At 47.6% G+C, this 25,948-nt stretch overlaps 1 protein-coding gene and 1 long non-coding RNA gene across 7 annotated transcripts; one reads left to right on the top strand and one right to left on the bottom strand.

Moving 5' to 3' along the window:
• Positions 1-482: 482 nt before the first annotated feature.
• On the top strand, positions 483-2,571 carry UBB (ubiquitin B). Of its 5 annotated transcripts, none has more exons than XM_049702444.1 (3): positions 483-620; positions 1,289-1,726; positions 1,955-2,571. In XM_049702444.1, the coding sequence occupies exons 2-3, from the start codon at positions 1,295-1,297 to the stop codon at positions 2,438-2,440; spliced, it is 918 nt and encodes a 305-aa protein (XP_049558401.1). In that variant the 5' UTR covers positions 483-620; positions 1,289-1,294; the 3' UTR covers positions 2,441-2,571. The 5 variants fall into 5 exon arrangements, with proteins under 5 accessions (XP_049558401.1, XP_049558400.1, XP_049558399.1 ...); XM_049702443.1 differs by having other exon boundaries at positions 485-620; positions 1,289-1,798; positions 2,027-2,571; XM_049702442.1 differs by having other exon boundaries at positions 487-620; positions 1,289-1,954; positions 2,183-2,571.
• A 1,875-nt stretch (positions 2,572-4,446) lies between these two features.
• LOC117200334 (uncharacterized) lies at positions 4,447-25,827 on the bottom strand. 2 transcript variants are annotated; one of them, XR_004481817.2, is made up of 6 exons: positions 25,583-25,827; positions 25,213-25,371; positions 24,165-24,282; positions 8,495-8,583; positions 5,052-5,272; positions 4,447-5,013 (listed from the first exon to the last, which is right to left on the bottom strand). It is a non-coding gene; the product is annotated as an uncharacterized LOC117200334 (long non-coding RNA). The 2 variants fall into 2 exon arrangements; XR_004481818.2 differs by lacking the exons at positions 24,165-24,282; positions 25,213-25,371; positions 25,583-25,827 and adding an exon at positions 21,211-21,606.
• Positions 25,828-25,948: the final 121 nt, after the last annotated feature.

Raw genomic sequence — 25,948 nt, 5'->3', positions numbered from 1 at the left:
TACGGGGTCGGGGCCTCGGAGGAAGGAGCGAAGGCCCCCTCCTCCACCCCCGGCCGGAAGTACGCTTCTCTCCCGAAGGCGCTCCTCTGCCGCGCACGCGCACTCAGTTACTAAGCAACGTCGGTACCGAACCACTCCAGCCAGAGCCCAGCAACAGCCGAGCCGCCGCGTTCTCCACCAATCAGCGCCGGCCTCGCCTCACACGCCTCACCAATCAGCGCCGGCGCCGCAAGGAAGTTTCCAGAGCTTTCGAGGAAGGTCCCCTTAACTCGAATTCATCCGCCCGATAATTTTCCTACCTTTTCCGAAAGGAGGAGAAGGATCACCTGGAAGAGAGGTGAGCTGACTTGTTAGGATCCTTTGCTCGGCTCTAAGCAATTTAGGGCTCAGTCGAAGGGCCTAAGTGCGTCGCGGGAGGTGGGGGCCGAGCGAACTACTTTCAGCGGCGCAGGGACACGGCGCCTACGTAAGAGTGATAAGATACGCAACAGACGTTGCATAAATTTCGGCCCTGCCGAACCGGAGCGTTCAGAGGCGACTGGCATCGTTGGGGTTTGCTGTGTTGGGGTGGAGGTGACTCGGCGTCGTTGAATTCGCAGCATTTTCGGATTCGCTCAGAGGTACTGGCCCACGGCCTACGAGTGCCGGGAGAACTGGAGAGGGGGGCGTCCGTGAGGGTGAGCGGGCGGGGGCTCGGAGGCCGCGGGGAGGGGTGGGGGAGGGGAGGCGAGGTGACGCGGCGCCGGCCTTTCCGGAAGAGCGGGCCTTGTTTACGGGTTGGGAGCGGGGCGGTTGGTGCGCGAGCCCGCAGAGGCCAACGGATACTTAACCGATGGAGATTCCATCCTCTCTTTTCGTGGCGGGGAAGGTGGAAGAGAGGTAGTCGGCTGGGGCTTCTGGAAAGGTTTTAATTTGAATCCCGACGTGGAGAAGGTATCGCACCGTACTTCCGTCTAACCGGGATTTTTATTTTAATGCCGCCATGATACTAGGTTTGGGGGAAATTGGGGCGGGGGCATTTTAGCGAAATACTTGTAGCAGTTAAGGGAGAGAGAACTGGATGTTCATCTCAGAAAGCACTTTGGATTCTGCCATCCCGTTTGGGTTGCCGTTTTGACTAAGGAATTTTATGTTCAGTGATTAACTTAACGGTTAGTCTAGTAATTGGGGGAGGTTTGTGAGAGTCATTAACGTAGTTAAGAATAATAAACTGTTCGTTGTAAAGAATTGATTACCTACGAAAGCAGTAAAAAATCCTGAGGTGAAACACTAACGTTTTACTTTGTAGGTCAAAATGCAGATCTTCGTGAAGACCCTGACCGGCAAGACCATCACCCTGGAGGTGGAGCCCAGTGACACCATCGAGAACGTGAAGGCCAAGATCCAGGATAAGGAAGGCATCCCCCCTGACCAGCAGAGGCTCATCTTTGCAGGCAAACAGCTGGAAGATGGCCGCACTCTCTCTGATTACAACATCCAGAAAGAGTCGACTCTGCACCTGGTCCTCCGTCTGAGGGGTGGTATGCAGATCTTCGTGAAGACCCTGACCGGCAAGACCATCACCCTGGAGGTGGAGCCCAGTGACACCATCGAGAACGTGAAGGCCAAGATCCAGGATAAGGAAGGCATCCCTCCTGACCAGCAGAGGCTCATCTTTGCAGGCAAACAGCTGGAAGATGGCCGCACTCTTTCTGATTACAACATCCAGAAAGAGTCGACCCTGCACCTGGTCCTTCGTCTGAGGGGTGGTATGCAGATCTTCGTGAAGACCCTGACCGGCAAGACCATCACCCTGGAGGTGGAGCCCAGTGACACCATCGAGAACGTGAAGGCCAAGATCCAGGATAAGGAAGGCATCCCCCCTGACCAGCAGAGGCTCATCTTTGCAGGCAAACAGCTGGAAGATGGCCGCACTCTCTCTGATTACAACATCCAGAAAGAGTCGACCCTGCACCTGGTCCTCCGTCTGAGGGGTGGTATGCAGATCTTCGTGAAGACCCTGACCGGCAAGACTATCACCCTGGAGGTGGAGCCCAGTGACACCATCGAGAACGTGAAGGCCAAGATCCAGGATAAGGAAGGCATCCCTCCTGACCAGCAGAGGCTCATCTTTGCAGGCAAACAGCTGGAAGATGGCCGCACTCTTTCTGATTACAACATCCAGAAAGAGTCGACCCTGCACCTGGTCCTTCGTCTGAGGGGTGGTATGCAGATCTTCGTGAAGACCCTGACCGGCAAGACCATCACCCTGGAGGTGGAGCCCAGTGACACCATCGAGAACGTGAAGGCCAAGATCCAGGATAAGGAAGGCATCCCCCCTGACCAGCAGAGGCTCATCTTTGCAGGCAAACAGCTGGAAGATGGCCGCACTCTCTCTGATTACAACATCCAGAAAGAGTCGACCCTGCACCTGGTCCTTCGTCTGAGGGGTGGCTGTTAATTATTCAGTCTTGCATTCATAATGCCCAATAATGGCATCACCCTGCATTCTAGCTATTTGCCCCAATTTAAGATAGTTTCAGTAGTAGCTGAACTTGTTCAAAATGTTAATAAAGGTTTTGTTGCATGGTAGCATATTTGGTGTCTGTTGTCCTGAAATTATGTAGTGATGGTGGGGACTCCTAACTGGTTAAAGTGGTGTTCAAAGAAGACATTTAACTTGAGGTTGTCAATATGACCAAAATTAAGTCACTTGACTTTGGTAAACATTGGGTGTGCCAAGGTGTAGGGACTTTTGTCCTTTGTTCAAGATCATTTACAAGTTAGGATTCTGGTGTCATTAACACAATTTTAAAGTGTAAGAATTTAAAACTATTGAATATGGAGGCATATTGAGAGAAAGCAAACTTGCCTGTGTGCCTCCACCTCAGATGGTGATCCAGGCTGCTCAGTTGTGCTTTCAATATCATTATTTGTTGACTATCCTTGTGCTTTTTTTTTCTTTCTAGTGCATACATTTAAGTGCTCAGCCTTAGACAATGATATAGAACCCTAATTCTGCTTTGTGAACTGAGCCAAGAACCAAGTGGAGCCCTAGTCAACAAAGGTGGAGAGACAAATTGCTTGGAAGAATTCCTGAGTTAAAAGGGTATACTAGGGCTTCCCTGGTGGCTCAGTGGTTGAGAATCTGCCTGCTAATGCAGAGGACACGGGTTTGAGCCCTGGTCTGGGAAGATCCCACATGCCACGGAGCATCTGGAGCCTGTGCTCCACAAGAGAGGCCACGATAGGCCCGCGCACCGCGATGAAGAGTGGCCTCCGCTTGCCACAACTAAAAGCCCTTGCACAGAAAGGATGACCAAGCACAGCAAAAATAAACTCCTACCCCCAACATCTTCTAAAATAACAAAGGGTATACTAACCTAAGGCAACTTGCTGACTTGGGTGTGTTAGGCAGCAAATTAAGGTGGTTCCTAACATAATTGGTTCCTAATGACTAACAGCTTTGCCTCACTGTAAGGATAAGATTGCTCCAGTAAGAGATTCTCTAATTCAGGTCGTGGTAAGAATCTTGTCTAAGCCCTACACAAGCAGTTTTTGTGCTGCCATACCAATAAACACTAGGCAGTATGTTTCCAATACTGATACAAAACCGAGGGAGTAAGAATCTTTCTGGGCACAAGGTACTCTTTTTTAATTTATTTTTTTACAATACTTTTAAGTTCTCAACCTTTTCCCCCTTCACAGTCGACTCGCTGTAATGTAACTTCAGTGCTCCTTCTCAACTTGGTACAAAACAGTGGTGAGGGGAGGGACGTGCAAGTAAGGGGGAGGAGTTGGAAGCCCTCCTGGTTATCTCAGTTTTGCACTATGCTAGGGAAATAGCTCTTCTGGTACTAAAGCTGGTGTAACCACAAAAGCAATGTTAGGGGTAGGAATCACTCAGAGGTGGGTTATAAAAATGTAGAAAGCCGAGCATGTCTAGAAATACACCTTTGATAACTCCAGGTGTACCTGGGAAGTGCTTGGCGCATAGTTTTAGGAACTCTGCCCTCGCAGTAGCTTTTCTTAAACTTCTGTCCTAGAAATACTAAATTGGAATACTTACCCGGTTTTCTTGGTTAAGTTAGACACTGGAGGTAGCTCTTAATTTTAGACTGTTAATGCTTCAACTGCTTGGAGTGGTAAAAACTTGGGCCAGAAAGGGGGGAAACTGCTTATATTAAACCTTTTTTTTTTTTTTTTTAATTTTTTGCGGTACGCGGGCCTCTCACTGTTGGGGCCTCTCCCGTCGCGGAGCACAGGCTCCGGACGCGCAGGCTCAGCGGCCATGGCCCACGGGCCCAGCCGCTCTGCGGCATGTGAGATCCTCCCAGACCGGGGCACGAACCTGCGTCCCCTGCTTCGGATGGGGCTTCCCTGGTGGCGCAGTGGTTGAGAGTCCGCCTGCCGATGGGAGGCCCCAACAGTGAGAGGCCCGCGTACCGCAACAACAACAACAAAAAGTGGTAATGAAACATCAAGCCTTTAAAAAGCCTTCCTTAGACTTAAGGGAACACATTATATTCACTGTCAGATTGGAAGGTTATATCCTTCCCAGTCCCAGTGTTTTGACTTGCTCAAGGCCTGGTTTTTGTTCCAGGCAAACCAAGGACTGGAATCCAAGTGTCAACTCTGACATAGCTCAGAAAATTCATGAAGTTTTATTAGGTTCCTTGCCCCTCAAACTGCTGCTTGCAGGTCGGGTGTTTTGCTGAATATTTAATAATTTAGGCCTTTTGCAGTAAAGCTGGGTTTTGAGGATTAAAAGTTCTTTCCTACACGTTACACTTAATAAACCTGAAAAATCATTTCACCTGAGTAAGTGAAGACTAGTGCTGATTTGGGCGATAGGACTCGCACAATTGTGTTGGCCTTTCTCCCAAATCACTGACTTGACAGGCTCGCAGGTCTGCAGTCCTGTGAATCCCTTGAGTAAGGTTTCAGCTGTTGCCCTAATTCTCTCAGGATCTCTTCCTATCTGTAGGGATCCCTTAAGGTATTCATGGATCTCAGCAAACTCACTCTACACACCTGAAATCTGTGGATCTCAGGAAACTCACTCTACACACCTGAAGTCTGAGCAAGGAAAAGTCTCTCTAAATGCGTTGGTCTTCAACAACCTGTGCTATCAGTTGGTTTTGGAAGTCGGTTTTTCACTCTTGGCCTCAAACCTTGCTCTACACTGAATTAAACAGGCCAGTTGTGGTTTGTGGTTCCAGCTGACTCCTGTTGACTGAGGGGTCAGCAATGCAGTGGGGAAATGTGATTAGGAGTGAAACTTTGGGATGACCTAGAAAGGGATGGGAGAGTTCATAAAGATTTGTTCACGTATCTCAAACCAAGAGAGTTCTCAGTCCTATCACCTACTCGTCTCAACGTTCCTTGTCCAGTTAGCTTCTCATCCAACTGTCAGGAATATAGTTCTCAAGTCCAGTGTTGGTCCAAATGTTAAAGAGCCCATGGGAAGGAAGATACATGTATATTCCGTTACAGCCCATGGTGCAAATACTTCACCTGCTCTTCCTTTAAGGGAATGTCTCCCTGGACCTCTCCACCCCTTATAAAACCTCAGAAACAATAACACAGAGGGATGCTTAGGGGACCTTTGTGACTTGTTAGACTGGTGTCCAAAGTGTATGTGGGTCAGTCTTGCAAATTATTTTAAACTTAATCTTGGACCTGTGCTATCTCAGGAAAGCAGATTCCCTGTGTTGACCAGAACTGCTTGTACCGTACATCATTACGTGCCCTGAGATGCCAGAGTTTGCACAACAAGCTGCCACTCAACCACCCCCACTTGTAATCTTCACTGTTTCCCTTTTACTTAGGAATTGGATAAAAGAAGAGTTTCTGTTAATATATTTCTTGTTCCCTTTCCTGAAAGAATGCTCACACGTGTGTGCAAAGATGTGTTAAAAGAATACTTGCTTGGTATACTGAAAGCAGTGGTCCCAGGGGCTGGTCTGTGGCCTGCTGCCACTCCAAGATAAGTTTTTGCCAGTTCTCAGTGAAATGAAAAATATGAAAACGGCACAGTGGATTTTACATAAAATTAGGTCTATTCAATTTAAAAGATCATATGCCCTCAGTGTAAAAATGTCTAATGTAATGGTTCAGAGTGTTGCTCTGGAGACAGGACTACTTGAGTTCATACGTGGCTGCACCACTTACTGGCTTGTAACCTTGGGCAACTCATTTATCCTGTCAGTACATCAGATTCCTTACCTATAAAAATGGGGTAGTTATACCTATCAGAGTAGTTATGAGGATCACATGTGAAGTACTTAAAACAATGGAAAAACTTACCTAGTGCTGACAACGCTACTGTAATGACAAAATTGGGAACAAGCTAATCGCCCATCAAAGGGGAGTGGTTAAATGATGATAATGCAGTAGTTCAACAGAATGAAGGAGATAGGAACTCATGGAACACCATTCAAGACAGTGAAAAATGCTAGAGAAAAAGGTGTGCGCATGTGCACAAGCACGCAGATCAGTGGGCCCCTGTGTGTGGTTTCAGGAGAGGAAAGGGGGGGTTGTGAAGGGAGATGTATTTCAGCTTCTTTATCGCCACCCCCAGTCCGCTTTCAAGAGGACTGAAGTCACTGACAACACAGCACCAGCAGTGTTCACAACAAGCGGGCCCCCGTCCAAGGGCCAGTCATTCCGCCCTAAAGTCAGGCCGCACTCCCAAACTGCAGAGTAGACTTATTTTGCACCAGTCTCTGTTTCATTTTCCATGGAAACTACATCTCACGAGACTTTCCGAACCTCAACAAGATTACTGAACCTCAACAAGCTTCATTTTCTTTTAAATTTTTTTTATTTATTTTTATTTTTGGCTGCATTAGGTCTTCATTGCTGTGCATGGGCTTTCTCTAGTTGCGTTGAGCGGGGGCTACTCTTCGTTGCGGTGCGCGGGCTTCTCATTACGGTGGCTTCTCTTGTTGTGGAGCACGGGCTCTAGGCGCGTGGGCTTCAGTAGTTGGGGCGCACGGGCTTAGTTACTCTGCAGCATGTGGGATCTTCCCGGACCAGGGCTCGAACTGGTGTCCCCTGCATTGGCAGGTGGATACTTAACCACCGCGCCACCCGGGAAGTCCATCACAAGCTTCATTTTAGATACACTCTGCTCATTCCTCAAATAATCCAAAGGGGCAAGTCATGGCTCTCTTTCAATCAGGCCCAGCCAACACCAAGTGGAAGCTTTAAGATAAATGTTGATTTTTGGGAAAGGATCTTGCACTTAGTGCAACGATACTAACTGGGAAATAAGTTTTGAGATTTTCCTTTTTTTTTTTTTTTTTTTTGCGGTACGCGGGCCTCTCATTGCCGTGGCCCCTCCCACTGCGGAGCACAGGCTCCAGATGCGCAGGCTCAGCGGCCATGGCCCACGGGCCCAGCTGCTCCGCGGCATGCGGGATCCTCCCGGACCGGAGCACGAACCCGCGTTCCCTGCATCGGCAGGCGGACCCTCAACCACTGCACCACCAGGGAAGCCCGAGATTTTCCTTTTTTCATACTTTCTTGATCCCATCACCATCCTTATCTCCCCCTCTTTTTCGTGGCCATCAGAAGCTGAGTGTCACTCTCCAGCTAGTAGGTCTGCCAACGCCTATAATTTACTCTAGCACCTACTCCTCTAACCATGTTAACACCAGCACTCCTCTTAAGGAACACCTTTACCTACACAAGTTTCTGATATCAGTGTTTCCCAAACTCTGTCCTCCAAACATTACAACCACCGTGAAAGGATGCTGTGGTCACAGGAGCTCAGGAAGTTGTCTGTTACTTCCCCCTTGGAGACCATCTTGAAGACTCCAAGAAGTTCTGCCTTAAAGGAACCGGTTTAATGTGGTTCAACCCAGTGTGTTCCAATTTCACTTTTTTTTTTTCCACTTAACTTTTCAATCGGGTAACATCCCTCACACTTTGAGAAACCTTGTTAGAGCCATGACCCCTCCCATCTCCCTACCCAGCACTGCTGATTTTGCTTGGTTTCCTGGCCTCTGCAGGGCAGAAGCATTGCTGGCCTCAGGGAGTGTCACAAACTGGGTCTGGATATTCTACTACTAAATCAGAGCAACACAGGGGCTTCCCTGGTGGCACAGTGGTTAAGAATCCGCCTGCCAATGCAGGGGACACGGGTTCGAGCCCTGGTCCAGGAAGATCCCACATGCCGCAGAGCTCCTAAGCCTGTGTGCCACAACTACTGAGCCTGCACTCTGGAGCCCACAAGCCACAACTACTGAGCCCATGTGCCACAACTACTGAAGCCTGTGCACCTAGAGCCTGTGCTCGGCAACAAGAGAAGCCACTGCAATGAGAAGCCCTCGCACCACAACGAAGAGTAGCCCCCCTCGCTGCAACTAGAGAAAGCCCACGCGCAGCAACAAAGACCCAACGCAGCCAAAAATAAATAATAAATAAATAAATAAATAAAATTAAAAAAAAATAGAGCAACACAAATACAAAAGAGAACAATATAAAGGAAAACATTTTTCCAACTCACAGGGAAATGGATAAGACTTTTCAGGTTAAATGTTTCTTCTGTAAGTTGTTCTTAGTCAGCTGGGACCTGCTATGGCTTGTCTTCATCAGCTGTTAACAGACAAAACAGTAGTAAAGTTTGGACATGTGATTTTTTAAAAAAGTTACCTGATTTTTTTTAAATACAAAAGTGATACAAGCTCTTTTTTTTTTTTCCAAGCTCTTGATAAAACACATCCAATGACATATAGGAGTATCCAGTAAAAAGTGAAAAATCCCCTCTTACCTCTCCCACACACCCCCGAGCAAACCATTGAAAGAGACTATTTTTCCATCCATTTATTCATTGAACAAATATTTATCGTCTACTGTGTTTCTAGCATTGGAAATGTAGCAATGAACAAAACTGACCAAGTCTGCCCTCATGGAACTTACATTAAAGAGGAGAGGAGACAGACAAATACGTAAATACATCATATTTTAGATAATGGAAAGTACTATAGTAAAAAAAAAAATAATAAAGCAGAATAAAGGGCATTGGGTGATCAGGGAAAGCCCCACAGATAATATGACATTTCAGCAAAGGTCTGGAGGAAATGAGGGACTTGCCTCATGATATCTGGGGGAAGGGTGTTCCAGGCAAAGGGAACATCATGTGCAAAGGTCCTACGGCAGAAGAAAGCTTAAATTCAAGATCAATATGATGGCCTGTATAGCAGGAACTTAGCAAGGAGAAAAGTGGAATGAAATTATATCAGGGGTGATGGGAACATTACTTATTGGTTCATAAGGACACTGTAAGGATACACGTTGTAGGTATCCTTCTGGATTTCTATGCCACTGCAGACACATTTGTGTAAATATATACATGTCCCAATGTATATATTTACTTCAATCTTGCTAATGTCTGCATAATAATTCATAGTAGGTACACCATGTTTTCCTTAAAATAATTTTATTGCTAAACAAGGACCCGGGAATTCACTGGCGGTCCAGTGGTTAGGACTCCACGCTTCCACTGCAGGGGGCAAAGGTTCAATCCCTGGTCAGGGAACAAAGACCCCACATGGCGGCATGGCCAAAAAAACACAAATAAACAACAAGGACCTACTGTATAGCACAAGGAACTATATTCTATGTCTTATAATAACCTATAATGAAAAAGAACATATATATTCTGAATCATTTTGCTGTACACCTGAAGCTAACACAACATTGTAAATTAACTATACTTCAATTTCTATGTCTTATAATAACCTATAATGAAAAAGAATCTGAAAAAGAACATATATATTCTGAATCATTGTGCTGTACACCTGAAGCTAACAACATTGTAAATTAACTATACTTCAATTTTTAAAATGGTTTAAAAAAGCGCTACTAAAAAATAATTTTAGGGCTTCCCTGGTGGCGCAGTGGTTGAGAGTCCGCCTGCCGATGCAAGGGACACGGGTTCATGCCCCGGTCCGGGAAGATCCCACATGCCGCGGAGTGGCTGGGCCCGTGAGCCATGCCTGTGCTCCACAACGGGAGAGGCCACAAGAATAAGGCCCGTGTACCACAAAAAAAAAAAAAAAAAATTATTGCTTTCCTAATTATGAATGTAATACATACTCAATGTAATTAACTTGAGAAATACAGAAAAAGAAAGCACCCATTAAACCTACAATCCAAATATACTCAATTTAGCATATTTCCTATTTTCTCAGTATTTTTTACTTAAATAACAGTGAGTGTGATCCAGTTATCAAGACTCAATCAATGGATACGTGTGTGTGTGTGTGTGTGTGTGTGTATATAGAATAAAACTTGAAAGTCCTTTTTCAGTGTCCCTCCTCGGAATCTCTCTCCACACTTATCTTTCTCTGTGTCACTTGGTAAAGGTTTGGTGTATTTACCACCAGGTTGTTGTAGTGTGTTTACATATGTATGTATTATATAAAAACATACTTTAAAAATTATACATAAAAGGAATTGTACAGAACATACTCATGTAGCTTGAAGCCAGCACATACAGATCTCCCTGCTTCTTTCTGAATTGCTACAATATATTTCACAGTACAGATAGACCATATTTTACCCATCTCTTTACTGACGGATATTTGTGGGGGTTTTTCGCTATTAAAACAACCCTGCAGGGACTTCCCTGGCAGTCCAGTGGTTAGGACTCCAGGCTTCCACTGAAAGGGGCACGGGTTCAATCCCTGGTCAGGAACTAAGATCCCACAAGCTATGTGGTGGGTGGCCAAAAATAAATAAATAAATAAATAAAACACTGCTCCAATGAATATCCTTGAGAACGTCTCATCTCAGACGTGCAAATATTTCTTCAGGATATAGCGAGAAGTGGAATGGTATCCAAGAATATGGCACTGAAATCTGTGATTACTACAAAGTTGCCCTTCAAAAAGACAGTACAGGGGGCTTCCCTGGTGGCACAGTGGTTGAGAATCTGCCTGCTAACGCAGGGGACACGGGTTCGAGCCCTGGTCTGGGAAGATCCCACATGCCGCGGAGCAACTGGGCCCGTGAGCCACAACTACTGAGCCTGCGCGTCTGGAGTCTGTGCTACGCAACAAGAGAGGCCGCGATAGTGAGCGGCCCGCGCACCGCGATGAGGAGTGGCCCCCGCTCGCCGCAACTAGAGAAAGCCCTCGCACAGAAACGAAGACCCAACACAGCCAAAAATAAATAAATAAATAAATAAAATTTTAAAAATAAAATGCTTTATTAAAAAAAAAAGACGGTACCACATGCAACGAAATATTATTCAGCCTTGAAAAGGATGGAAGTTCTGACACATGCGATGTAGATGAATCTCGGTGAAATAAACCAGACAAAAAGGACAAGTACTCTATGATTCCACCTATACGAGGTCCTTAGAGGAATCAAACTCATAGAGACAAAGTAGAATGGTGGCTGTCAGGGGCTGAGGAAAGGGGATGGGGAGTTAGTGTTTAATGGGTGTAGAGTTTCAGTTTAGGATAATGAAAAAGCTCTGGAGATGATAATGGTGATGGCGCATAACAATGTGAATGTACTTGACGCCACTGAATCTTATATTTAAAAAGGGTTAAAAATGGTAAATTTTGTTATGTATTTTTTAACACAATAAAAAAGAGAACTATACCAATATGAATTCCCACCAATACTGCACAAGAGTACCTAGTTCTCCAGACCCTCATATATATATATTTTGGGGACTACACTGCCCGACTTGCAGGATCTTAGTTCCCAGACCAGGGATCAAACCTGCGCCTCCTGCAGTGGAAGCATGGAGTCCTAACCACTGGACCACCAGGGAATCCCATATATATATATATTTTTTTTTAACATCTTTATTGGAGTATAATTGCTTTACAGTGGTGCGTTAGCTTCTGCTGTATAACAAAGGGAATCAGCTATACGTATACATATATCCCCATATCCCCTCCCTCTTGCGTCTCCCTTCCACCCTCCCTATCCTACCCGTCTAGGTGGTCACAAAGCACCAAGCTGATCTCCCTGTGCTATGTGGATGTTTCCCACGAGCTATCTATTTTACATTTGGTAGTGTATATAAGTCCATGCCACTCTCTCACTTCGTCCCAGGTTGCCCTTTGCCCTCCCCGTGTCCTCAAGTCCATTCTCTACATCTGCGTCTTTATTCCTCTCCTGCCCCTAGGTTCTTCACAACCATTTTTTAAATTTTTGTTTCGATTCCACATATATGTGTTAGCATACAGTATTTGTATTTCTTTTTCTGACTTACTTCACTCTGTATGACAGACTCTAGGTCCATCCACTTCACTACAAATAACTCAATTTCATTTCTTTTTATGGCTGAGTAATATTCCATTGTATATTGAAGATGTGCAACATCTTCTTTATCCATTCATCTGTTGGTGGACACTTAGGTTGCTTCCATGTCCTGGCTATTGTAAATAGAGCTGCAATGAACACTGTGGTACATGACTCTTTTTGAATTATGGTTTTCTCAGGGTATATGCCCAGTAGTGGGACTGCTGGGTCGTATGGTAGTTCTATTTTTAGTGTTTTAAGGAACCTCCATACTGTTCTCCATAGTGGCTGTATCAATTTACATTCCCACCAACAGTGCAAGAGGGTTCCCTTTTCTCCACACCTCTGCAGCATTTATTGTTTGTAGATTTTCTGATGATGGCCATTCTTACCTGTGTGAGGTGATACCTCATTGTAGTTTTGATTTGCATTTCTCTAATGATTAGTGACGTTGAGCATTCTTTCATACGTCTGTTGGCAATCTGTATGTCTTCTTTGGAGAAATGTCTATTTAGGTCTTCTGCCCATTTTTGGATTGGGTTGTTTGTTTTTTTGATATTGAGCTGCATGAGCTGCTTGTAAAGTTTGGAGATTAATCCTTTGTCAGTTGCTTCATTGGCGAATATTTTCTCCTATTCTGAGGGTTGTCTTTTTGTCTTTTTATGTTTTGCTTTGCTGTGCAAAAGCTTTTAAGTTTCATTTGGTCCCATTTGTTTATTTTTGTTTTTATTTCCATTTCTCTAGGAGGTGGGTCAAAAAGGATCTTGCTGTGATTGATGTCATAGTGTTCTGCTTATGTTTTCCTCTAAGAGTTTTATAGTGTCTGGCCTTACATTTAGGTCTTTAATCCATTTTTTTTTGCGGTACGCGGACCTCTCACTGTTGTGGCCTCTCCCGTTGCGGAGTACAGTCTCCGGACGCACAGGCTCAGCAGCCATGGCTCATGGGCCCAGCCGCTCCGCAGCATGTGGGATCTTCCCGAACCGGGGCACAAGCCCGTGTCCTCTGCATCGGCAGGCGGACTCTCAACCACTGCACCACCAGGGAAGCCCTTTAATCCATTTTGAGTTTATTTTTGTGTATGGTGTTAGGGAATGTTCTAATTTCATTCTTTTACATGTAGCTGTCCAGTTTTCCCAGTACCACTTATTGAAGAGGCTGTCTTTTCTCCATTGTATATTCTTGCCTCCTTTATCAAAGATAAGGTGACCATATCCAATATATATTAATAATCACTTTAATTTTGGATAATTTGAAGGGCAAAAATGACACTTTTAATTTGCATGTCCCTGATTAAACTTGTGAGATTAAACACTTTTTGCATTTTTTGACATTAATTTGTATTGCAAATTACCTGTTCACATCTTTGCCCGTTCTTATTATTAATTTGTAGGACCGCCTTATACATTCTAAAAAGTAATCATTTTTCTGTTATAACTGTCATAAACAGTGTCTTTCAGAGGGTTATTTCACTTTTTGTTTATGGTGTCTTTGTAAAAACCGAAGTTTTGGATTTCAAAAGGAAGCTGCCAATCCTTTTCTTTATGATTTCTGGGCCAAAGAAGTGAGGGAGCCGTTCTGAAAATTGAGGGCCTTCCCTCCATCCCTCAAGGCCAGTGTTTGAGAGGCATGGACCACACGCTGAAGGAGTGGAGGGGCTGGGCCAGCAGGGCCACCTGGCCCCAGAACTCAGGCTGCTGCGCGAAGTAGCAGCAAGTTCACATCCATCCGCACAGGAGGCTCTGGAGCGGGAGAAGGCCGGAGGGAGGCCCGGCTGTGCTCAGCTTGCCTTTCTTCAGACTTCTAGTTTTCAGAACTGCTCTGCTCGCCCTGAGTCAGAGTGGAAAATACTGACCGCTCCAGCAAAGGGGATGCTTCAGCATTTGGGAGAGAAAAGGGCCTTTGGGGCTTACCCAAAGAAGGCCTTACTCCCCAGGGAGAATGCTCTCCCCTTCCATAATCCTCGGCCTTCCCACCCTGCTACATATGGGTTAGCTGGCAGCCCCAACACCTCCTGCTTTGCCCTGGCTTCTGAGAATCGGCACCCCGGCCCCTCCCACTCCTGTGAAAGCTGTTTTTCTGAGCATCAGGCCTGAGCGTAATCACCTTTAGAAGCTCAAGCGGCCTGCTCTCTTTTTGCAGCCAATACTTAAGTTCAGATGCTCTGACGGCCTTTTAGATGATGCTACTCCTGCCCCGAGCTTTTCCTGGAGGCTCCTGTTCCCACACCAGCCAGGACCTCGGGAGGGACCAAGGCCCCGAGCCACCCAAGGGCATGAGCAGGGAGCTGAGACAAACAGAGACCTCCAGCGGCGAGAAGACAGAGGCTGAAGGGGTGCAGCGGGGGCTGGAAGAGTATGCACGTTGCATCCTCTGCACTCCTCTGGCACCCCCACCCCCACCCCGACGCTGAAACCTCTGCGACCTCCTCTCCTCTTTTCTGTAAAACCACAAGAAGGCAGGTGGAGACTGCTCAGTCCTAGTAAAGTGCTGGTGGTTTCCTCTAAGAGGCTGCTCCCCTGCAGACTCACGTCATCCACCTAAAATAATTCACTCATCTCACTTCCTGCTTTGCCGTCCCCACTTGTATTTCAGGCCAGAGCAGTGCAGCACGGCTCCAACCTCTGGCCACGAGGTTCAGGTGAGTGGGGCGCAAAATGGGTCTCCTTACATGGAAATTTATAGTGAAATACGGGGCCCATGCCTAAAGACATACCCCAAAGTATATACACCATCTGTGCAGGCTCTCTGGGGTGACCCAGGAACACAGAACGTAAGGGGCAGAAGGTGGAGACACAAACTTTCTGTGGGGCATGGTTTGGTCTCACCCAGAAATCAGCAAATATCACCACTTCCATCTGGACAGATGGGGCCGAACAGCTCTGTGTGAATATGGGCCTAAACATCTCCTGGGGATACGAGTTCTGGGCCTTACTCCAAAGCCTCACGTGTGTAGAAATAAAATTTGTCCTTCTGGGAGGGGAGGGAGAGGGACGGACTGGGAGTTTGGGGTTAGTAGATGCAAACTATTACATTTAGAATGGATAAACAACAAGGTCCTACTGTATAGCACAGGGAACTCTGTCTAATTTCCTGGGATAAACCAGAATGGAAAAGAATATTTAAAATAATGTCTATATGTGTATAACTGAGTCACTTCGCTGTACAGCAAACATTAGCACAACATTGTAAATCAACTATACTTCAATTAAAAAAATAAAAAAGGAAAAAAAAAATTGGTCCTTCTTACCCTGTGCAAAGTGCTGAGGCCGCCCAGACAAACATGCCCAGTCATCAAGGGGAACAGGCCTGTAACATCCCCATATTTACCAGGGAAGATAAATACCAAGCTAGGTCAGGGTCAGGAGCCCTGAGGGCTGCTCCCCAAGACAGGGGAGGGTGTGAACGTCTCCTGGGGTGCTGGGGGGGGACGCACTGTTCTGAATTGGGACGATGAAATGGAGGAGTGGGTCTGCTCCTGCCTCTCCCCCACCATTGCGCTGGAACACGCAGTACCTGCTGCCACCCCTCCAGTGACTCTCATCTCTGCTCCAGGCCTCTGGAGCCAAATCAGGGCGGCCCAGACCTCCTGTGTTTGGGAGACGCTGAGAAAAACAGGCTGGGACTGACTGATTTCAGCAATTGCCTACTCATCCCCCCTCCAAACAACCAGGCCTAACGGATGACATCGTAGGGGCGAGTCCCTCTGGAGAGCACAGTGTGGAAACAGGCCTGGAGGGGTTGTTCTGTGGGTCGAGGGGTGGCTGGCTGTGTTTCTCTGGAGCCTCCCTCTGGGGTTTATCTACTCCCCATGCGCTGAGCTTGTTGGGGCCTGCGGACAGAACAGAATATACCCAGAGGATATAGTATGGCAACCTCCTCTGCTCTCAATACGGCACTTCTGATACTTCTGGTCACCAAATGTGAGGTTGGTTTTTTTTCCCCAACACTAACCAATTCAGCAACACCAGCTGGGTGTCCTACAATTTAACTAAATTCTGACACTATCTACTTGGAGACAGGTCAGATCCCACAGGTTAAGGACATCACCACTTTCAAGAGAAAAGCTACACACTGCATTATCTTCAGAATAAGAATTTTAAATTAGATTAATAAACATGTTAAAAGATATAAGGAAGCTATTGGAACTACAAAATAAGAAAACATCAAAAAGAACCAATAAGAGAGACTAGGTTGAATACGTAATAGTTGGACTAAAAAATAATATTTAAACATTCTCTTGAATGGATGAATTAGACAGCTGAAGAATGAATTAGTGAACTGGAAGAACAGAAATTCCCCAAAAGGAAAAAAGAAAGAACAAAGGAACAGAAAGTATAAAACAGAAGCTAAGAAATATGGAGGATAAAAGTAGAAGTGGTAACATTTAGAAAATAGGAGTCCTGGAAGAAGGAGATAAAAATGGAGGGGAGGAAAGGCAAAATAAATAAAAGCAAAAATAAACAAATGGGACCTAATCAAACTTATATGCTTTTGCACAGCAAAGGAAACCATCAACAAAATGAAATGACAACCTATGGAAGGGGAGAAAATATCTGCAAATGATGCAATCGACAAGAGTTTAACTTCCAAAATATACAAACAGCTCATATAGCTCAATAAAAATCAAAAAATTGGCAGAAGACCTAAATAGACATTTCTCCACAGAATATATACAGGTGCCCAAGAAGCACATGAAAAGATGTGCTAACTAATAACATCGCTAATTGGGACTTCCCTGGTGGTGCAGTGGTTAAGAATCCACCTGCCAGTGCAGGAAACATGGGTTCAAGCCCTGGTCTGGGAAGATCCCACATGCGGCGGAGCAACTAAGCCCGTGCACCACAACGACTGAGCCTGCGCTCTAGAGCCCGTGAGCCACAACTACTGAGCCTGCGCTCTAGAGCCTGAGAGCCACAACTACTGAGCCCACGAGCCACAACTACTGAAGCCCGTGAGCCTAGAGCCCGTGCTCCTCAACAAAGAGAAGTCACCGCAATGAGAAGCCCGTGCACCACAACGAAGAGTAGCCCCTGCTCGCCGCAACTAGAGAAAGCCCGTGTGCAGCAACGAGGAGCCAACACAGCCAAAAATAAGTAAAATTTTTAAAAAACATCACTAATGGGTTTCCCTGGTGGCGCAGTGGTTGAGAGTCCGCCTGCCGATGCAGGGGACGTGGGTTCGTGTCCCGGTCCGGGAAGATCCCACGTGCCGCGGAGCAGCTGGGCCCGTGAGCCATGGCCGCTGAGCCTGCGCGTCCGGAGCCTGTGCTCCGCAACGGGAGAGGCCACAACAGTGAGAGGCCCACGTACCGCAAAAAAAAACAAAAACAAAAACAAAACAAAACAAAAAATCACTAATTAGAGAAATGCAAATCAAAACTACCATGAGGTATCACCTCACACCGGTCAGAAGGGCCATCATCAGAAAATCTACAAATAAAAAATGCTGGAGAGGGTGGAGGACAGGATGGAGGTTCCTTAAAAAACTGAAAATAGAGTTACCATTTGATTCAGCAATCCCACTTCTGGGCACATATCCAGAAAAGACAAAAATTCTAACTAGAACTGAGATCCTGCGAGCCACACAGCACAGCCAAAAAAAAAAAAAAGGAAAATATATATAGCTAAGAGCAAAGAAAAAGGGGAAATACTTTCATAAAACCAACCATTGAAGTCAGAATTAAAATAACTTTTGCACACGTGAGTTCAGAGCTGGTAGAGCCTTGGCACTTCTGCAGGTTTGAGGTACAGAAGTGAATTCAGAGCCCCAGCCCCTGGCATGAGCCCTTTATTGGGCAGGATCAGCTCTCTGGGTTGGAGGTTAATTGATGCCCCCTACTTCAGCCTCTGGAAAGCCCCTTCCCTCTCTTTCCTTCTCTGACATTCTCCCTGAGTTTCTCAGGCTCGGGCAGATTTGTGCACCAGCTGTCATGTGGTAACTGGCTTATTTACAAGAGAGGCTGGGAACCCCTTTAGCCTTGGGGTACCCAGGGCCCTGGGAGCTGCTGGGGTGGGGGAGGGAGGAGAGGGTCTGATCCCTGCATATACCCTCCCTTGGAAACACACCTCTTCCTCTTCCTTAGTCACCTAGCAAAACCTGAAGCCTGGAAGAGTCCTGCACCTGCCTTCGGGGGAGGGTATCACACACCTCAGCTGACTGGCTTCATTTTAAATTCATGACGACAAAACTCGGAAGGGGTTTGAGCACTGCCCTGCAGTTCTCCATTTCTCTAAGAGGTGATAGGCTCTATTTCTTCAACCTTCCCACACCCTTACTCCCAGATGGTGACCTTGACCTCACGTTTCTTTGAGAAAACACCGGCCATCAGACCTTCCCACCCTTGGCCTGAAACCTGTCCACACTTGGGCCACCTGACTCCTTTTCTCGCTCCATGAACAGAGATGAAAACCTCCACTTGGGCCATCCTCTCACCTTCTTGAGGTCTCTGTTCTTGCAGGTACCCTCCGCCCTGCACTGACCACTGGACATGCATCAGCATACAAACAGAATCTGTCATTTCATGGACAGTTGATCTTTAAACGAACAATCCCCACCCACCTTGACCTCACGTCTCCTTAGTTACTGTGCCACCTCCCTGCTTCCCTGTATAATGAAACACCTCCAAAGGGTGGTCTGCACATTATCCCAACTTCAACTTCTTCACCTTCTGTGGGCAGAGGGGGTGGGGATGACTTCAGATTGTCTTGAAAAAAGAAATAAAACATCACAACCATGGTTTAAAAATGGCTTCCTCCCCAAGCCCCTCTAAAGTGATCATAGAAGATTAAAAAAAAAAAAAAAAAAGTAAATCCACAGGGACAAAGAGAGTGGGAGGGGAGACCAGGCAGAGGCACGGCCAGCAGTGTTTGTGCCATGGACGGTGGATGGCCACTCGTAACTCAGTAGAGAAGCTGAGACCTAGCGCCCTGGGAACCCAAGCACAGAGGAGACCCTGCTGACTGGGGGGAATGAAGTGGACACCTGTCAGCTGAACTGTGGGAACTGTGACATCACCCATGGAGGATGCTCAGTGAAGCCCCATCCACACAGCTGGCTTTTTGGTGCCAGACATTCGAGGAAAGCCTCTTCCATGAAAGGCAGAGATCCCCCCAAAACAAACAGAAAAAGTGGAACTGGGACCAAAGGAGACCACGCAGAGACACAAAGGAGACTCTGAGGCGTAAGCTTTCCGTTCTCGCTCCAACTCACTGGACCCAAGTGCTGCTTTCAGGCTGTGCTGGCCTGGACACTCAGCCTTCCTGGCCAACAACCTTTCTCTTCTGAGATGGGTTTTTAACATTGAGGCAGCCCCCTGGGGCACCCTGGGGCTCTGAGGGAGGGTCTAACAGTCAACTCTAACTCACTCTCCACAACTTACATGATAAAGTCTAAATGTGAGTGGCATTTCTGAAACGTCCTAAACCCTTGTTCTGCACTCCTGTCCCTGGTTCTTGAGTCAACTTGTCCTTCCCTCTGCTGTGGTCTGAAAGTCTCTGTGCCCCCCAAAACTCACAGGTTGAAATCCTATTGCCCAGGATGACAGTATTAGGAGGTAGGGCTTTGGGAAGTGCTTAGTACAGGAGGATGGAGTCCTCATGAATGACATTAGTGCCCTTATAAAGGAGACCCAGAGGGATGTTGCCCTTGCATCCGGTGAGGACACAGGGAGAAGGCCCTGGCTACCATCCTGCTCCTTACCAGTAGGTGACCATGCTGGGGCCTTGACTTGAACTCCCAGCTTCCAGAACTAAGAGGAATAAATGTCTGTTGTTTATAAGCTACCTAGTCTGTGATAGCAGCCTGAATGGACTAAGGCACCTTCAAAACATCCTTCCTTTCCAGGCCTGCACTAGCCCCAGGCAGGGACAACAAATTTTCCTCAAAGTCTAGGGGCCTGGGAGGTGGTCAGACACTGCCAAGGGGAACTGCAGCAAAAGCAAGATATGTGGGACCTTAAAGGAAGCCAGGGATGACACGTACTGTGTGACTGCACTCACATGACATTGTGGAGACCGCAGATGTAGAGGAAAGAAATCATCAGTGGTTACCAGAGCATGGCGGTGGGGGAGGGGCGGGCAAAGGGGCACCAGAGCACATTTTGGGGTGATGACAATGTTCTGTATCTTGACCACTGTGGTGGTCATATGCTTGTGTGTGTATATATATATATATATATATATATATATATATATATATATATATATTTTTTTTTTTTTTTGCGGTAGAGGCGGGCCTCTCACTGTTGTGACCTCTCCCGTTGCGGAGCACAGGCTCCGGATGCGCAGGCTCAGCGGCCATGGCTCACGGGCCCAGCCGCTCCCCGGCATGTGGGATCTTCCCGGACCGGGGCACGAACCCGCGTCCCCTGCATCGGCAGGCGGACTCTCAACCACTGCGCCACCAGGGAAGCCCATGCTTGTATATTTTTGTCAAAATTCTCTGACCTGCTGGCTTTAAAGGGGTGTAAATTCTTAAAAATTACAAAGCACATTAAAGTTTTAAAGGGTGTAAGTTATACTACAATAAACCTGACTTTTTTAAAAAAAGAGATGGGAACGCAAAAGGAGACGGGACCGCCTGCTCCCAGTCCCACCGCCATCACCTGCGAACTGAGCTGTCATCAAGAGCGAGCCAGTTAACTTCACCCCTCAGACTCCGTTTCCGCTTCCCAAATATCGAGACGCCCACAGATCTCCCTCTCAGCGTGGAGGTGGGGCGTAAAAAACAGAAAGCCTCCGAGGCGCCGTCTCGAGCGCGCGCCTCCAGCTTTGCCCACGCCCAGAAAGCCCGAGGCAGGTGCCTCCCTACCCGCTGGGTGCGCCCCGCGGGCGCTCACCCGCTCCCCTGGACGGAGGCGGGGGCCACAGCCCGGACGCCCGCACTCCCGCGCTGTGACAGGGGAGGGGAGGGGGGCGTCAGCGGGGAGGCTCTGCCGCGCTCCTACCGCGTCCTTACCTGGGAGGCCCAGCAGGATCGCGGTCACCTGGCTCCCGCGGCTCGTCGGGAAAAGGGGCGGGGCCTCACCTGGGCGGGTAATTGAGGGGACGCGAAGGGAGGGGCTCCCTCGGGAACCTGGGTGTGCGAGCGACGCTGAGGCGCGGAGGGGAGGAGTCCTGGGTGTGGTCGTGGCTGAGGCGCGGAGGGGAGGAGTCGCGGGTGTGGGCGTGGCTGAGGCGTGGAGGCGGGCCCTTTGCGTCACCTGCTTGGTCTCCTGATTGGCATTCACCCCTCGGTGCTCGACCGCGGTTCTTTGGCTCGACCTCGGACGCATTCCGGCTCATCCTTTGTCTCGGTCAGGCTACCTGATGCTTCCTTGGTCCAGGCTGACTCAGTCTGCGTCTGGTCTTTCTCCTGTCGCTGTCGCTGGTTCTGGCCTGCCTATCTGGCCTCAGGCTGTGCCCCTCTAATCGGGCTTGAGTCTGTCCCTTTGACCAGAGCTTCCTCTCTCTGTCCCGTCTGTATCTCGCCTCCGCCTCCCCACACCCCCTTTCTCTATTCTTGTCTCCCAGACGACAGAATATCCTTCTCTCCCGGTCTTTTCAGTAGTAAAATCAGACATCTATTAGCCAATAGCGGGGGCTGTTTATGACGGGCCCAGATCCAGCCCGAGGTCGGGGAAATTCCCCAGAGGCTATGCGCTTGGAACTGGGTCCCCGGATTTAGCCCTCGGCCTGGCTGTGGTTATTCTGAGTCCCGGGAGAGAGGCCCCACATCTGGGCCTGGCTGAGCAGTGGCCTGCGGGGCGCTGAGGCCGTGTGGGAAGGGGCAGCTCGCTTTCCCTGAGAGCCAGAAGCCTCCCAGGCCAGGAGGGCCCCACCCACAGCAGCAGGACTTCGGTCCCGTTCTCCTGCAGGAGGCACCCTTGGCCTCCGTGGCCCTCTGAGGGCCAGGGCCACCTCAGCCAGTATTTTCCTCTCCCATTACGATTCTGCTCAACTCCAGTCCCTGTCTCCCTTGTTCCAGGAAGACTGTCCAGCCTCCTAAACTGGCTTATTTCTATTTCTTCTCTGTCAGTCTCAGACACAAAGCTGCTCAGAGAGGCTGCATCTGGCCAGTAAACAGGCCCAGCCCAGGCTCTGGACCAAGTTTTGGGAGAAGCAAAGGTGCAGGCTTGTGCACCCCGCTTCCCCCCCAAGTCCCACCCTCCCTTCCCTCCGAGGCCAGAGCAATGCCCTCCTTCCCGCTCTGGACCCCTCTCTCCCACCTCTCTTTAGAATTTACACTAATTATGCACAGGCTTTAGGCATCTCTTGCACAGTTGAGTTGGGTTTTTTTGTTTGCTTGTTTAACTCTGCAAGAGATGCCGTATTTGTTTTTCTAAAGGCAGGTAAAAAATTCAAATAGTCCAAATGATGCATATCGTACAGGAAGTTGCCTTCCCACCCTCCACCCTTACTTAGTTCCCCACTCCAGAGGATATCTCGGATGCGCTTTTTTCTTTCCTTCTTTCTTTTCTGTTTTTGGCTGCCTGGCATGCGGGATCTTAGTTCCAGACCAGGGATGGAACCCATGCCCTCTGCAGTGGAAGCACGGAGTCTTAACCACTGGACCACCAGGGAAGTCCCCTGCTGCACCTTTTTTGAACCTCTCACTTGTTTTTGTTAAAATCGACTCTGAAAATCAATTCAAGTGAAAAAACATTCCTTTACAAAAAGTTACTAAGTGTGAAGTGAAACACATGGGAAGATTGAGCCTAAAGACGGCTTGGGGGAGATTTTCCTCGCATGGAGACTGGACTGGTTGAAGCTTTTTGAAACATGAGTCCAGTGGCCTTGGAATTGAGGAAGCTGTGTTTCTCTGCTTGATTCATTTCCCACTAAAAACAGGCATTCTTCTCTGCTCAGAGGACCTTTTTTTTCTTTTTTAAGATAAAATTCACGTATAGTTCTCTAATTTAAAGCGTACAATTCAATGGTCTTTGGCATATTCACAACAATCATTACAATCAAACTTAGAACATTTTTCATCACCCCCAGAAGAAGCCCTGTACCTTTCAGCTCCCCATTACCCCCCAAGTCCTGTTGCCCTAGGCAACCACTAATCTACTTTCTGTCTCTGTAGAGTCCCCTATTCTGAACATTTCACATAAATGAAATCATGCAATATAAATCCTTTGTGACTGGCATCTTTCACTTAGCCTAATTTTTTCAAGGTTCATCCCTGTTGTAGCATGTATCATTATTCCATTCCTTTTTACGGCTGAATAATATTCTATTGTATGGATAGAATTTTATTTATCCATTCATCAGCTGATGGACATTTGGGTTGTTTCCACTTGGCTATTATAAATAATGCTCTTGTGAACATTTGTGTACAGGTGTTCGTGTGGACTTAAGTTTCCATTTCTTTTGAGTACTTACCTAGGAGTGGAATTGCTGGGTCATATGGTAACTCTATGTTTAATTCTTTTGAGGAACAACCAGACTGTTTTCCGAAGTGGCTGCACCATATAATCCGCCAGCAGTGTACGAGGGTTCCAACTTCTCCATATCCTCACCAACACTTATTATTATCTGTCTTTTTAAAAACTTTATTTTATCCAAGTATAGATTGATTTACAATGTAGTGTATTATCTGTCTTTTAAATTATAGCTATCCTAGTGGGTGTCAAGTGGTATCTCATTGTGGTTTTTGATTTGCATCTTCCCGATGACTGATAATCTGAGAACTTTTTATAAACTTGATTTGCAATTAGAGTTGTCTGCCAACTGTCATTGTCACCTGATGTGGTGATGCCTCTGAAGGACTTGAGGGTCTCCACTTACTCTTTAATTTTTCCCCAACAGCACAGTAATGCCCTCTGCATTATGATCATAATTCAAAGCCTTCCTGAGCACCAACTGGGGGCTGGACGCTGTGCTGGGTGATGAGATACAGCAAAAAAAAAAAAAAAAAAAGCAAGATCTCACCTCTTGGAGAGCTTGGTGGGTAAATGTGTGGCTCTGGATTTGAATCCTTGCTTTGTCACCTCGCAGCCACGTGGCCTTGGACAGGGTATCTACTCTTGCCCAGCCTCAGTTTCCTCATCTGTGAAATAAGGTTGCTCTGAGAGTTGCACGTAAAGCACTTAGCACAGCGTCTGGCACACAGTGACTGCTCACAAGGCATCTGTTATTGTTAAAGATGAAGCCAGGACTTCCCTGGTGGCGCAGTGGTTAAGAACCCGCCTGCCAATGCAGGGGACACGGGTTCGAGCCCTGGTCTGGGAAGATCCCAAATGCTGTGGAGCAGCTAAGCATGTGCGCCACAACTACTGAGCCTGTGCTCTAGAGCCTGCGAGCCACAACTACTGAAGCCCACGCACCTAGAAGCCCATGCTCCGCAACAAGAGAAGCCACCACAATGAGAAGCCCACGTGCAGCAACGAAGACCCAATTCAGCCAAAAATAAATAAATAAATAAATTTATAAAAAAAAAAGATGAAGCCAGATGATAAAGTAAATGTTAACAATACTGGACAATGAGTTATGATCAGAGCAATGCAAAGTGTCATGGAACACAGAGTGGGGTCTAGGAAAGGCTACCCAGAGGAAGTGATGTTTAAACAGAGAGGTAGGAATTGGCTAGAGCAAGGCAGTGTGTGTTTGTGTGTGTGTGTGTGTGTGTGTGTGTGTGTGTGTGTTCCTGGCAGTTGCAACAGCTTGTGCAAAGTCTTGGAGGCTTGGAGGCAACAGAAGAGAGCATGGCATCTGGAGAGACGGAAATGTGTTCAGAATGTCTAGAACAGGGCTGTGCAATAGAATTCTCTGCTATGATGGAACAGTTCTATCTCTGTGCTATCCAGCGTGGCAGCCACTAACCACATGTGACTATGAGCATTTGAAATGTGGCTAATGTGACTGTAGAACTGAATGTTTGATTTAATTTTATTGTAACTGACTTAAATTTAAATAGCCACTGTGGCTGGTGAACTTACATTGGACAGCACAGGTGTTTACACTGGAGTGTAGTGTGTACCTTCAATCCGAGATGAAGGTGGAGTGTGGAGAAGGGCATCCAGACTGCACCGGCTTGGTATGGGCTTTGCCTTTTACTCCAAGTGTCGAGGGAAGCCACCAGCTGGGGGGAGGGGAGTTAGGTGATCTGGTTTTCAGTTTTGAAAGATCACTCTCGTTGCTGTAAGGAGAATCGATTATGGGGGTGTTGGGGACAGGAGTGAAGCAGGGAGACCAGCTTGAAGGCAGCTGTGGTCTCCCCGGCAGGGATGATAGTTGCTTGGATCAGGCAGAGATAGAGACAAATTGGTAGGTTTGCCGGGTGTGGGGATCTTGACGGCTTGGATTTTAGGAGTGAGGGAGAGGGAGGTGACCTAGGGCTGGATACTTACTTGGATGGTGGCTGCGTCCCCAAGTCCCAGCGCTGAGTCTGGACCAGGGCTGGTCTGGAAGGGAGGTCTAATTTCGAAGCCCAAGTCGGCCTCCTGTCCGCCCCTGCTGGCTGGTGCTGGAAGCGCCTTTAGCTCAGGGAAGGAAGGCAGCGGCCGTCAGGGCCCCTGGCTGGGGACCTGGGGGGCTGGGGGAAGGCCCCGGAAGGTCGGGTGGGCGGGGTGCATTTCCAGGGGGAGGTGCTGGGCTGAGTCTCTCCTCTCCGGGGGGCGTCCACATCAGCTCTCCCTGCCCTGCGACGGGTCCACGAGTTGCCAGGCTGAGCCACATGGCCGCTGGGGGGCAAGTGGTGGGGAAGGGGAGGGGCG

Source organism: Orcinus orca, chromosome 19, assembly GCF_937001465.1.
Source record: "Orcinus orca chromosome 19, mOrcOrc1.1, whole genome shotgun sequence".
Lineage (NCBI taxonomy): Eukaryota > Metazoa > Chordata > Mammalia > Artiodactyla > Delphinidae > Orcinus > Orcinus orca.
The sequence above is the reverse complement of the archived record's forward strand: the minus strand, read 5'-3'. Positions and strand labels throughout refer to the sequence as shown.

Excerpts from the sequence above, each read along its gene's own strand:
- UBB (XM_012532113.3), top strand. The coding sequence starts at position 1,295 with ATGCAGATCTTCGTGAAGACCCTGACCGGCAAGACCATCACCCTGGAG.